Source organism: Cydia pomonella, chromosome 18 (assembly GCF_033807575.1).
Source record: "Cydia pomonella isolate Wapato2018A chromosome 18, ilCydPomo1, whole genome shotgun sequence".
Taxonomy (NCBI): Eukaryota; Metazoa; Arthropoda; class Insecta; order Lepidoptera; family Tortricidae; genus Cydia; species Cydia pomonella.
The window spans coordinates 7,099,822-7,115,286 of record NC_084720.1 but is presented as its reverse complement, the minus strand read 5'-3'; the positions used below and the strand labels follow the sequence as shown (position 1 = coordinate 7,115,286).

At 34.4% G+C, this 15,465-nt stretch overlaps 1 protein-coding gene across 1 annotated transcript; it reads right to left on the bottom strand.

The window, feature by feature from the left end:
- Window positions 1–1,154: 1,154 nt before the first annotated feature.
- On the bottom strand, window positions 1,155–9,926 carry LOC133527887 (uncharacterized). Its single transcript, XM_061865082.1, has 4 exons — window positions 9,323–9,926; window positions 8,847–9,074; window positions 2,625–2,937; window positions 1,155–1,312 (listed from the first exon to the last, which is right to left on the bottom strand). Exons 1-4 carry the CDS (start codon window positions 9,350–9,352, stop codon window positions 1,155–1,157), a joined length of 729 nt encoding a protein of 242 aa, XP_061721066.1. The 5' UTR covers window positions 9,353–9,926.
- Between the last annotated feature and the right edge of the window lie 5,539 nt (window positions 9,927–15,465).

The window sequence follows — 15,465 nt, the reverse complement described above, 5'->3', positions numbered from 1 at the left end:
ATTTGGTAGTAATGATGGTATGGTTTGGTATGACGTTTTCCAGAGAATACACTTATTTATTTTGTTACAAACCTCAAACTCGATGTAAAAACATACCTACTAATATAACAACAAATAGGTACTTAAGAGGGATGAATAGCTTTTTGGATCTAACGAAGTAACGGTAATTTTTCTATGAAATTCCATTTCGGGAGAATACGATTTCCACTAACTACCTCTTAACAAATCACTTTGATTTTGATGTCGATCGCTTCAGCATAATATATTCTAGGTTAGGTTTATTGTAAAATATAAAAAAAAACTGTCTTGTTTTGCAAATTTTGAAAAAAAGGAAAACCTATAAACCTTGAAAAACTAGGTTTATAGGTTTTCCTTACCTCGTGTCAATAACATACTAAAAATCATGGAGAATGGAAAATATTTAGAAGTGGAAAAAACGTTTTCTCTTTTTGTATGGACGATCCCTCGTAATAAAAACCGGTCAAGCGCGAGTAAAAAATGTTTGATGGCTCGGAAACCTTGCAGCTCGAGCTTGACTTACACTTGGCCAGATTTTATAGCCGTCCCATATTTCAAGCACCAAAGTTGGCGCTGATGCGGGCTGCATCCTCGGCCGAAAACCTAACACGTCGCAATCGCAAGTACGTTACTCTCGGTAGTAGCTACATATTTGCGGCGTTTGGGGTTGAAAGTGTTGAAACCCTGGGGCCATGGGGGCCTAGCGCGCGTCGCCTATATGAGGAGTTGTCAAAGCGCCTTATAGAGGCTTCTGGTGACCAGAGGGCTGGCCTGTATTTCGCTCAGCGGATCAGCATTGCTATCCAGCGAAGAAATGCGGCCACCCTTCTGGGCACCGAGCGACCAGAATTTAGGGCAATTTTTATATATAAGTTTTTAATTTAAGTGTTTTTTATGTTGAATTTATATGCATGTTTTTCATTGTACCAATAAAGTAAATCTTAGAAAAGTAATATTTACAAATATATAATTCGTAAACATGAATACAGAATTCTGCATAGGGTACATTTTGTAGGAAAAATCTGTGTTAGAATAGATCGAACGAGCCAATAATTAAAGGGGGGCCTACACTATTTTCATTTTCTGTAGTTTATAACAACGACGATGCTTGCTTCTTATTTGTCACTATCAGCCCTCTAATCTTGGCGACAAGGTGGTTCCGGTATACAAGGACTGTCATATGTGATAACACATCTCTCCTCCACGGTCTCGCATGATGTAGTTGGCCGATTGGTCGTTGTAAAGTCCAGATTGGGTGATTTAGAAGCCAACTTCATGAACTTCGTAGTTTTTTCTGAAAAACAGTATTTTACAGACAAGTTACATTAAAGTTACCAGAAAAGAATAATCTCAATAGATAAGCCTCTCCATCATTAAAAATTGCACGTAAATTAGTTAATTCGGCAACGCGCAATGTAACAACTATGGAGTTGCAGACGTCCATAGGCTACGGTGACTGATGAATACCATCAGGCGGGCCGTATGCTTGTTTGCCACCAACGTGGTATTTAAAAAAATCGTTTGGGAGCTATGATGCTAATAGACAAGTATACAATTTTAATTTATTACATCTCTTTTTGCATGAATAAACGACAAAAAAAATTATATGGAAAGCTATGTTTTCTCTTGTTCATAAAAATAGAAAACCTTTTAATTTAGTGTTAAAACCGATGATTTAGGGTGGCGTACAAAAAAAGTACAAAAGAAACCCTATGGTGCGACTCTGTCCGTCCGTCCGTCCGCCTGTCACATCGCTAAATATCTCGAGAACTACTTAAGCTATCGATTTGAAATCTGCAATAGTTATGAACAACGCTACCCCAGACACTTTGAATGTATTATTTCTTTTATTAACTATGTAAAAGGCCCAATATAAAGATAAGGCAGAATTCCAAAGTCCAGTTACTAAGTGGGGTACTTATTGTTAGAAAGAGCTCAAATTGAATATTCCAAAACATTTGTTTATGTTTTTTTATAGTGGAAGAAATGTTTTTTGATGGACAATGTGAAGAAAATACCAACCCGATAGATCTGATAGATATATAGATTATCTCCGAAGTTTACCAACGAAATATTATCATTTTTTTACATCACATTAACATTATCATAAAATTACAGGAAAAATATAATCACACGTCTAACTTGATAACTTTTTTTAATTATCAATTAACATTTTTTAATTATATTTTAAATTTAACCGTGGGTTTTAACCTTGAAATTTCTACGATATTACATTAAAACACCTCCTTTTTTTTTTTTATAAGTTCACATAACAAATACGTATTCCAAATAATCAACATTATACGCAGGTCGCTCAAATTAATTAGCCGATTTACTGGCGCTGTTCAAAATTATGCTTATTATACTTCTGGTCAAGCCTTTGTGTTTATTTTTACATGAGATAATTGAAAGCTTGTACGGAACCCTGGGTACGCGAGTTAAACGGACTCGCATTGACATGTTTTTTTTTTTCTGACACTGATATTTACCTTTAGTTCAACTTACAATTAATTATAATGCTCTTTATCGTGGCTCGTTGTTCCTACATACGAGTATATATTTCGTGAATGTTCTATTGTTGTAACTAAAAAAAAAGGATAAAATACCGTATTTTTTTGTGGTAGTGACAGGTTTCGGGGTAGTGGCAGTGGTGGTAGTGGTAGAGGTTGTAGTTTCAACTCTGAATTTGATAGTAGTTACAGTAGCTGCTGTCGTTTTTATTGTTGTTGCTGTTTTTGTGGCTTCACTAGCCACTTCTTTAGTAGTTTCTTGGTTACAACAACTGCAGCAGTCTGGGTTATTTGGATGATTCATATTTGGAAAATTTGGTATCCGATCGGTTATATAAGGTCCGTTATATCCGCACTCGAGACGATCATCGTTCACTCGGCAAGGAAGACCGTATATTGTTGCGTTTGGCTGAAAGAGGTCGCTTTTTACCATTAGACCATATGTAGTTACTGAAAGTTAATTATTTATATGTATTCCTTTACAAGGCGCTTATTCCAAATGAGATCTAAATGAGATGGCGATATTAAGAATGGGTTTGAAAATCTTCTTAATAATATCTCATTACGAGTAAATCTGAATTTCTCTTTTTTTTGATGCACGCCTAGTAAAATGTTTTAATTAACTACAGTGTAACCTTTTGTTTTTAGGTGTGGCTTTCACTTTTCACATAAATATCTTCAGTAAGTAATAACAGAAACGAGTCGGACTCGCACAGGAAGAGTTCCGTACTGCCGGCCTATGATGGTTTTGTCATTATATCATTAATCATTTAATGCTTGGATTGGCGATTATCTGATAAGTGACTTAATTCGGTATAAAGTCGCGAGGGTAACCTATAATTGACTAATGATAGCGCGACATATTTTGAGGTTTTGAAAAATGAATTTTAAACTCTATGCCTTAAGGCGTATTTTAAAGAATAGATGATTAAATCACATTCTACCACTTATCTTCATATGACATTAACAGTTAAAAATTATCCATGGTTTGTGCTTTTGAAAAATAAATTGTAAACAAGTATACTTAAAGCGTATTTTAATGAATAGTTGGTTAAATGACATATTACCACTTATCCACATTTGACATTGATAGTTAAAAGTTATCCATGATTTAAGAGTTTGCAAAATAGATTCTTATTGTGTTTAATTAAGACGTCTTTTAATAAATAGTTGGCTTAATGATAAGTTGTGTCTACAATTCATACATAGCAAATGGGGAACCATTGCTCGCTTAGATTTGAAGGCACGTTTTAAGGTTTGAAAGACAGGCAAATGTAGTGAAGCGTGTAAGGTGTTCAAAATTAAGCGTGTAGATCATTTCCAACATTTCACACGATGAGTTACTTTTGGTACGGACTGTGCCTATTGAGAGAAATTAACGTAAGGCGGTCTTCACACTGGCGTTGCACCGCATTCCATTGCGATGTGGATGATTTAGTATACGGCAGAGTTCGCTATAGTTTTCCTTCAATAGTTTTTCGCCCGGAACTGAGAACTCGCGGTTTGCCAAAAATTATGTATAGCGATTGCATTTGTTGCACCTACTTACTCGGAAAATGATAAACTCTGGTACAGCAACTTGGTCAGTAGAAAAAAGGTGGTAAATTTTTAAAAATATAGGCGCAAAGGGTCTCCCATATAAAATTTAAACTTTGCGCCTTTTTCTACTGCCAAACTGGGTGTGTTTGAGTATAGTTTCAAGTCACCATAGAGATTTAAAAAGACCGTATCTGTGGTAAATGGTTACGTTTCTTGTCAAATGACTATATTATGTAATTTTGAATTCGTTTATCTTGCTAATTATGTAAAATGGTACATTTAAAAACAATATCAAAAACGTGTAAGCCGGGCTTTTTCATTTGATACCGCCGACCACACTTTCTTGCAAACAAGTTTACTAGAATAGCAATAAGACGCCTCACAAATAGCTTTTGGGTTTCTAGGCTCTTATATAGCTCCAGAACCCCTTGATTGAGCCTGCTCATAATTTAATTTAAATTCGTACAAAACTAAAGTTATTGCATAACAAGCTATCCTCTGAGAGCTCTTAAAAAAAAAATGTCGAGACCTGCCAATAGCCAGTCGTGTGTTCCAAGTTGAATGTATGATTTTTTGTCATATTATTTGGACCCAACATGGTTCGAAAGTTAGAGGGAGGCACTCTTCTTTTTTCTTTCAGAGCGATTATTTACAAAAATATTATCTTTATCTAAAAATGGTCATGAAAGACCCATATTTGTTTTAAAAGACCTATCTAATGACAGCCCACACCGTAAGTTAAACACTACGGTTTAACTAACTCACGTTATTTTTGACACTTGTGCGACATGTTTCGGAGAACCTATTAGGTCTTCATTTTCAATCATGTCTAGTTCATGTGAGCATTCACGCTAGTCATATTTCTTTTTTGCTAAAGTTAGACTCACAACCGTTTAAATTCGATCCCATGCCGTGCTTTTTGTTAGCTTGGCTCAGTTAACTATGAACTGCAACATCCTATGTATACCTTATATTTCGTAAATGAATGACTTATGACGTCACAAAGTTTATGACTTCCCCTCCCTCTAGTCACAACATGTCACATTTTCTTGACCCCCTCTCTCCCCCTTAACGTGTGATCTAATTAATGGATGACCTCTTGGGGCTAGTCCGGTTTCCTCAGAATGTTTTCAGGAAGGTAGTGTTAATGAACATAACAAAATAAAATAATACTAGGCGAAATATTTATTTATTAATAGGGCACGCTTCTCTGCATGTAATGCATCCCTCGAGCAGCGCCCCCTTCCATTTCCATTTCAGGTTCGCCTTTTATTGGAAGATTTCTGGAAAAAAGAAAAACCTATTATACCTATAAAGTAAAATAATCCAAAAAACTTTTTACAAAAAAAGTAAACCGACTTCAAAAAGAATAAAATAAAATATTATACTTTTTTAAGTATATGCATTACCAACTAATATGTTTGAAGTCGGTGCCTTATCGTCAGTTTATATTAAAATTTCTGATCACAATATCATATTGTTGCATTAAAACTACTTTGATTAAGCTAATCGCAAGATATAAGGTAATTGCAGCAAAAACAATTAGAAGTCTCACAAGTTATTTTCTCAACACATTATGACGTTAAGATTTTATAATTAAGTGAATAGTTAAAAAAATATTCATATTGTCCATTTCTGCCTGAAACACAAGGAATCCTAGTTAAGGTATTTGTAAACCACTTTTCTCTAATAACAATTCTTAGTCTTTAAGAGCAACCAACGTAGGTACAATACTTTTTCAATGGATATGGTAGGCAGCTGCCCCCAGTCTCCCATTTAAAAAAATCCATGTACATGGGTATGTGTTCGGTCACCGCAGAGAAAATTTGAGGAGTGGAGCCCTAAATATGGTAGGTAAACCTAAATTTAATTTATTCATAAAGTGTCCAATGTCCATGCAATTTTGCAGATACATCACGTAAAACTAACAGGTGACTTGCATGGAACGACTCTGGGTATCTATGTACCTAATCGCGGAAAACGTCAAACATTTCACAAATATTTATACTTAAAATATTATAACAACGGTTATATGTATATGTAATCTCTTAATATTTTAGATATTACAAAATAGTATTTGACTACCTATTTGTATCCGATTTATCAGAATGAATGATAGATAAGTTGTAACAAAACGTACTAATCCCGATTCAAAGTAATCCCCATTGGTGTTGTCAGGGATTACTTCGGCGATCTTACGGTTTACAAGAAAATATTGATTCTGTCCATCCATTCGATTTATTCTAAAATTTCTAATTATGATTTTGCAGTTATTACATACCAACTGAACGTTTAGCGAATGAATTCCTTTTCTGTTTAGAAACTGTACCTACGCCATGCGGTAAAGGTTATGGAAATATTTTTACTTGGGTGCAGTCTACTGTGCCTAAAATGTTAGCAACCCCATATGCCTCCTGAACACCTCTAATTTTCTGGGAAGACTATCCAAGTGTCCTTGAGTCTGTAAACAATCCAACACTTTCATGATTTGGTACTTTAGCTACACGTAGCATTGAATAATACTTACATAAATACATATGTAAGAGTGGTAAAGAAGTTGCATATAATAACAAAAATAAGGTATGATTCTGCATTGAAATATTTAGGTAGAAACACTTCAAATACAAATACCACAAAAATCCACATTCAAGCCTCATTTGTACTTCATGGTCCCTAAAAATCTACGTAAGAAAATAAATATAAATATTTTGTTACTGACTGCGTCTTTTTGCCTTCATATGTCTCACTGCACATCCATACTCGTGTTTTTTTTACCTTCTTATCTCCGGTGTCAGTGGTATTCTGTACCAAAATGGACATACCTTCTATTCACCACAATTACAAATTGATCCAAGTACCGGCTGACGGTAGACTGAGCAATGGACAAGCCATGGTCTTGTCCAGTTCCCCGTTAGTAACTACCGTCAGCCAATAGGTGCAGTGATGTTAAAACCTAAAACAAAGACTTGTTAGTAGGTATATCATTATGAAATAATGATTATGATCAAGGTGGTAAAGGTAACGGGAATGATTTGAGGAATAGTGCAACATTATATCTTTACTTTAAGATGTGCCGGCAATCCATCACCATGTTGAGGCTTGAGGTCGGCGTCAAGTTCAGCACACATAGAGTGCTAATTCTTTCCGCACCCTATATATGCGCCATAACTCCTCGTCGGGCTTATCAAACGGGTTGCATGCATCCCTTATGGCCCGGCGTTGAAGTTTTCTGTCTTGTTTTTCTTCGATAGCAGCAGCTGCCAAGAAGAAATGATATCTTGCCATCCCTGAAAAATGTATTGATAATGTTATATGTAAATAAATGAGTTTGATTGTATATATAATGAGAAACACAGATACTTACTGATATTTAACTCCAAAAATTTGTATTTTGCACCATTTATATAGCACAAGAGCACTTATCGTGACCCAGTGAGCACTAGGATAAAATAATCAAAGTCTAGCCGTCAAAACTCGACTATATATTTAATTATTCAACAAACGTTGCCATTTACCGTCTATCGCTGTCAAAAGTAGACAAAACGGTATAAATGCTATAAAACGATATAAATCTAGACAAGTGTCATTTATATCATTTAACTTATCCACTTATCAACTAAGTTTAAGTCAGAAATTTAGACAAATGACAAATTATCCACCGACCATGTTATGCAGTAAATCATTTAACATCTATCGCTGTCAAAAGTGGAAAAGACGTCAAATCAATAAAAACTGGATAAAATGTTAGTTATATTATCATTTATACAGCCATATCATTTATAAAATCGACCATAATAGCCCTGCTGTTGCTTAACTTCGGTGATTAGATGAGAATCTCGAGATTGGAAAGAAATATTTATTTTATTCTGTTTTTAGTATTTGTTGTTATAGCGGTAACAGAAATATATAATGTAGAAATTTCAACTGGCTAACTATCACGGTTCATGAGATGCAGCCTGGTGACAGACGGACGGACGGACAGACGGACAGCGGAGTTTCAGTAATAGGGTCCCGTTTGACCCTTTGGGTACGGAACCCTAAAAAAAAAAGAATTATATAATTGTAGTCTTTACCCTTCGTCATTTTTCTTGTGTGAATAAGTTATATTATACAGCATGTATTTTTGATACTACCGCATAATAAAATGGTAGTTAGTTTAGGCTTTAATGAACACACTTTCATAGGTTTTCTCAAAAACGGACGGCTTTTATTTTTTCATACAAAATAATTCAGCAAGCAATGTATCACTACTTTTTTTCAACACAAAACGTCGCATTTACTGACACGACGTCACAATTGTTACAAGCTCACATACATACAAGCATGCTCTGATAGCTAAGACTAAATTTAAAATATCTTTCAGAATCATTTTATAGCACTAAAACCTACGTCTAGACTCTAGTTTAAGTTTGTGGCTATATCAAAAATACACACTGTATATAATTGTATTGTCTGTCATTTAAACATTTGTTCAGTATCACATGCGTAGATACGCAATGACATATATCTAAGGACGAGCCTTACGACCAATGAGAATCAGTACAGCGGTGTCACGTAATACACGAATTCGAGCCAATGTACTCTAACGCCACAACGCGATTGGTTCATTAGTTCGATCACGCGCGCGATTAGTCGCACCTAGTTGCGTTAGACTGCACGATTGGCTCTAATTCGTGAATTACACCACTGAAGTAGCACCATTCTTAGTGCCTGTAAGGCCCGTCTTTAGATATATATAATGTACGTCAAAACCAAAAAACGTACTACCAAAAAGCATACCATTTCATCAGGTTTCTTTTGGTTTTTATTGTAACCACACAAGGTTCTATTGCTTGCAGTTTCACACGTGTCATCGTAGTCATAAGGGCAACAACTCTGAGAGCCAGATTGGCAGCAGCTTCCTGAATTGGAGTCGCCATTTTGTCTCTCGATTGGTATACTTGGGGTGACTTCGATGGAAACATACTCGTATTCAATAGGGGCACTGTATGCTAGAGTCACAGTCATCTAGGAATTGTGAAAATATGGCTGATTAGTCTGGATATATTTATCTTAATGAGGAGTTCAAAAAATGTGTATGAAATTAAATTTTCGGTGGTTAAAAAAAATGAATTAGGGGTTTTCGTTACATTCACATTGAATATTTGATGCTTATGATATCATAAGCATCAAATATTCAATGTGCATATTTATAGGTACATATTCATTGCAATTTTATACAAAAGTGCACAATTGAAACAATACGTGTAACTTACCATAACTATACTGACATGGTGGTTTTTCATGTCCCTTCTGGTCACGCTTGATGGATATTTTAATTAATTTAGCAATCAGCATAAACCAATAATAATTTACATTAAAATATGAAAAAAACCTGATTTATTACCTACACACAAATAATATCAGTGTTACGTTACTCCTAAGATAAATAATTAAAATCTAACAATGATAAACGATTTTAACCGCTTAGAAAACAGAACAGAAAACAAATTAATATACTTGTTTCTAAGACCAGTCAGTTTATGATTGAATTAGTTTGATGAGTTTGAGAGGTTAATGCTTAATATACGGTGTTTTTTTAAACTCCTTTAATATTAAGGGTGCATTCCTGAGCTTAAATAAAGTCACTTTCTCAATGACACCGGTATTCTAATTTACTCCATTTCAAAGATAATCGGAAATTTGTTTTTACCTAATAAGGCCCCTATGCACGTGTTCACTTGCCTAAGACTTGTTTACCTACATATTGATTAGTCTTTAGTATAAGGTTATACATTTGATAATAAAAGCAGACGATCGATGTTCGAAATGATATTGATATGTGAAAGTTTTCAATTGTTTGATTAAGTTAAATAGCATGCCCATGTTACAACAATAAATAAAAACTAAATAAAAAAATATTAAAATTAACTAAGTATGCCATTCAGTCTCTTTAAATGAACTGAACCATACCCCCAAGTTCATGGAGTTAAAAAAAACACCGTGTATTGCTAGTAGAATTACTATTTTACTTCTAACAATATTAAGCATAAAGCCTTTACACGGTGTGATTACCATGCACTTATTTTTTAAATTGCTTAAGTTATTTCCATCATGTATACGACTTTACGTCTGGAAATGTATATCTCAAATTCTTAGCGAAAAATCAAGTCATACCTATTACTCGTGTATAGGTACCCGTATATAATTCCTCCTACAATTTTTATCGTCACTGTTAAGTTAATGACCGGGCAAGGAAATGATAGAATACTTAAAGGTATATATTGGCTTCTTGTTTCTTATATATATCCAGCTCATATTAGCAGGGAAGCAGTTTATCTGTGTCCCCCAAAATTTTTCGTAAAAGCTCTACGCATCTGGATGATTTGGTAGTTTTTACTGGCACTATTATTTGAAACCGATGGGTTTTATCCTTATTTATTAAGAGTCTTTCTTTTTCGATACTATTACTGGAAAGATTATCTATGTCCGTGTTGTATCCAGTTGCCACATGAGTCTCCTTATACTGTGTGTCGTAGACTGGCGGTCGACGGATACCTACGAAAATTACAACATGTTGGTTTGATTTCCTGGACTGTTCTAACTCAGATTCTTCTTCTTTTTTCAAAATTTTCTGATTTAAAAAACCATCTCGGTTATACACTGCTTAGAGCATGTGGATGTGTGTGGTGCACCAAAACAAAATAAATAAAAAATCTGGGACATTTTAATAAAATTTTATTTTTATTACAGAATTTTTGCATTAAGTGAGTATGTTTAAGGAACATCAAATTTCTTAGCAATAAAACTCTCTGTTTCTTACTTTTATTAATTTTTGTTGTATATATGTTGTTTAGTTGTTATTTTCTATATGTTGTTTGTTTAAAATCTATTTAACGAACAATGTGTACGATATAAACCGCTTACCTGCATACATTGATCTTCGATAACCGCACTCGATTCTGCCACCACGGCGCTGACACATGTTTGGCAAAACACTCTCAGACAGGTCACTATTAATATTGCCGCCCATAGAACAATTTGTACAAATCATTAAAAGAGCGGTTAAAAACGCAATGGCGTTAAGTATCATTGGAGCTATTGAAGTTGGAAATATGTAGTATTCGTTTGCTTAGGTTATTTCTATCAAATTTCAAGGCACCATCTGATTAGACATCGTCTTGCTGGTCGTCTTGTCATAATAATATACATATATGTGGTGCGGTTGATGTAAATAAGTCCAAATGCAGTCTTGTGAATGAATTCGTTGTCTCTTTTGCATTTATGAAATAATCATATAAGTTGTGATCTCTTTTGTTCGCCGCAAATTTCGTTTACGATTATTTAAATCATATGTTTCTTTATTACAGTTGTCATCTCATTTGATAGGTCTTTAAAAGCAACTTTAAAGTACCTAAAAGAAGTTTTTTGTTTAAGTGAAAACTTTTACAAAAAACGCATCGTAATTCCAAAAAATGTGTCCCTCTCCCCCATCTAACTTCTGAACTACGGATCAAATTATTGAAAAAAAAATACCTATACCGTAATAAATACTTTGTACGAAAATTATTTTGAACATAATCATTTTCCAAAACCTTTTTTTATTAATTAGGGTCACTTGATTGCAAGTAGAATGCGTCCAAGTTGTCTCGCCATCTCGATTCACATGCATCGAGAAAGGTAAGCCAAAATGGCTGCTGACTGGGATCCACGCGACACCACAGATGTCCGCCAGAGTGAAGACTTCATGTTAAAGCTCAAAACGTCTACATACCTATATGATTGTATGACGTTGATAAGTCTGTTACATTTCAATTTAGTACTAACATAAATTCGTCCATGACAACGCACGATAAGAATATCACGACTCGTCAGAATCTTATCGTTGTAGCCAGGTAAGTACATAATTCTCTCGTTAGGCAAAAGTAATGAAAAAATAATGGTAGTTATATTGGCACATCACATACATAGTCAGTCTTATTTATTATGATTCTGTATGGTATAAATATTAAAAAAAAAATGAAAACGTTGTATTTGAAAAATCCGAGTCGATTCGGATCTATGGAGCCTGTTTTTGCAGTAATAGAATACAGGGATCGGAAACCGGTATTTTTTGTATGGGAACGAAAACGGTATTTTTTCGTTCTTCGTTAATTACTTCATTTCTAATTAGGCAATCTAATAATACGAAGTCGTTATCTGAAAACACAACTGAGTCCTACATTTGGAGTATAAAATAAACCGAAATATAAAATATTTCGAAGTTTTTGCAAAAAACCGGTTCCGATCCCTGGTAGAATAAAAACATTTAAAAAAAACATTCATTTCGATTAAGCACGATGGGTTTGAAATTTGAAGCTTGTAGTTCTCATTCTTCTAAATAGGAAGTTCCTTAGGTTCAAACTATAAGTTATAGTGTCAGGCAGGGTGTTGATTTTAGTTTGAGATGAGCGTTAGAATCCTTATTTGAAGACAGGATTTTTTTATCCAATGGAGGTTTAGGGAAAAGGTCTTAATGAATCATTACCCGTAGTAAGGCAAAGGAAAAAGTATCGTTCACACAATATTTACAGTGAAAAGTTCCGTGTAGTAAAATCGCTGTACAAAATAAAGATATGATTTAACTAATCGATATGAACATTTCATAAGTGCAACGGGACTACATTTGGATTTATTCATCGAAACATCAACCGCATACGACAACACGACAAGCAAGCAGTATGCGGGGCTGTGATGTCTGATTGTGCCTTAGAATTTGATGTTTAATACAAAAAAATATCCAGGCAAGCGAATACTATTTCAAACTCCAATGACGCTTGACGCCATTGCGTTTTTAACCGCGTTTTTAATGATTTGTACTCATTCTGTGGGAAACAATATTAATGGTAAACTGTCTGAGAGTGTTTTGCCAAACATGTGTCAGCGCCGTGGTGGTAGAATCGAGTGCGGGTATCGAAGATCAATGTATGCAGGTAAGCGGTCTATATCATGGACATTTTTTGCTAAATAGAATATAATAAAATAATAAATTATTCATTTTATTATATTCTATTTAGCAAACAACTAAACAACCTATAGACAATAAAAATCGGTACCAGAAGATCAGCGCTGGAAGTCGCTAGCAATATGCTGGGAATGCTGAGAGGCCATTTCGTGGCACTTTTACTCTTTCTACGCTTTGTTACGTGTAAATTGTCTTGTGTGTTTACAAATAAAAAATATGCTATTCTATTAAAAAAAACACTATAATTAGATTATCATAGAAATGATCATATAAGTATATAGTATCCTATTTGCAAGCAATCCTACAATTATGATCATATACGCCAAATTTATTAAAATTGTTGTTATTTAAGGGGTGCCTAACGCCAATGAACTTCGATCTGAATCCGTTAGTTTTTTAATGTTTTTTGTAGCGTATCATATTAACAGCAACGGCTTTAAGCATATAGTACCCCAAATTTACGTCAAAGTTCATTGTCTTCGAAATATTTGGCATAACAGTTAAACAATTTTAGGCCAAAAAACTGGTTTCCTGCCCATAACTTTTTTGTTAATAAGTTTAAAATTAAAATTTCTGACCAGTTTTTAGAGACGTCAAAGGCGAACCCAAAGGTGTCGTACATGTAAAATCCTTCACAGCAATCGAATAACGAAATAGTGTTTTTTTAAGACAATGTTTAAAGAAATCATAAAAAAAGAAGTGTTAATTTCTTTCAAAATCCGGCTGACCAGAATGGAGATACAAGATTGAAAAACAGATAGCCGTTTGTCTTATAATTCTATCTATAGTGCAAATGTAGGAGTAACGACTCACAACTTGTCAAAAATTGACGAAAACCGCGGGGAGCTCCTTAAGTATGCAGTTTTGCTGTAATAACAACAATTTCATCAATCAGAACTATCTCCACCTTCCGTAATCATAACTGTAGGATTACTGTCAAATATGATCCCATATACATGATCATTTCTATGACAGTCTAATTTTGGCCTAAACAGATCTAGCCTTACCACGACTGCCTTAGCAGTGTCAAACTGACATTCACTAACGTCTGTATTAACTTACTTTCTATACATCTCGCTCGCATTAATATGCGAGTACAAGCGAGATGCAGAATACGCTAGCGAATATGCCAGTGTTAAACTGATGAATTAAAACTGGTAGTGGTAATTGAAAATGAATTAAAAACAGCATGTTGTGTTTTACCTAGGTATCCGCCGACCGCCAGTCTACGACACACAGTACAAGGGGACGCATGTGAAAACTGATTCCGACACAGATTTGGACAGGGTGGCCAGTGGTAGTAGCGAACAAGAAAAACTCTTAATAAATCAGGATAAGAACTATCCATCTGGAATGATAATGCCAAAGACAGTAAAAACCACCCAATCACCCAGATGTGTAAGCCTTTTACGAAACATTTTGGGAGGCATAGATAAACTGCTTCCTTGCTAATATGGTTTGGTTTTATGAGCTGGATCATTATACATATACCTATAAGTATTCTATCATTTCCTTGCCCGGACAGGGTCTTAACGATAGAAAACGGCACGAGGAATCAGTTATACATATACCAGTAGGTGTGACCTAATTTTTTTACCTTAGAACTTGAGGTTTTCATTTTCAGACATAGGTACAGTCACGTCTGAAAATATCGATACGAAAAATGTGCCAAATATATGTATACACTACCTTAATATATGGGCAATAAAGTCGTGTATACATATTTTTGGCACTTTTATCGTATCGATATTTTCTGACGTGACCGTACCTAGTATATTAATGATTTAACTAACTAATAATAATTATACAAAATAACGTTACAGTAACATAAGGTGCTAATATATTAGCTACCGATATTTTATGTATTTACATTCTTCTAAGTCCCTGACAATAAGTTCGTGTAAATATATTTTTGAACGTCGTTGGCTTGTAAAGATATTTTTGAACTTGACCGTACCTATCCTAAATTCACCTGTGGTGCATACTTTTAACTTATATAATATACTTGGTCAAAATACTACTTCATTATTAATCACTTAATTTTGACCGGTAATTCAACATCATCAAAATGTAGGATTTGAAGTAGGTAAGTAAATTTTTGTACAAATACAATTTTTTTTAACGGACGAAACAGGGAATAAAGGCAAAGTTAGGGCGTTTCATGTTTCGCAGTGCTATTTATTGATTTCCATGCTTTTTGTATCATAATATGGCTGACATAAATTTAATTAGCAATCTTGAGGCCTTTTCCGATGGACTGTATTGATTCGACTCCTGAGTTTTTGACTTTCGCTCTATAGAAAAAAATCACGAACATACCTCTAAAATGCAATTTAAAAATGTGTAACTAATTATGCACAAACGCTAAAAATGCTTCTAAAAATCGGCAATATCATCTTTGAAGGAACGTATCGA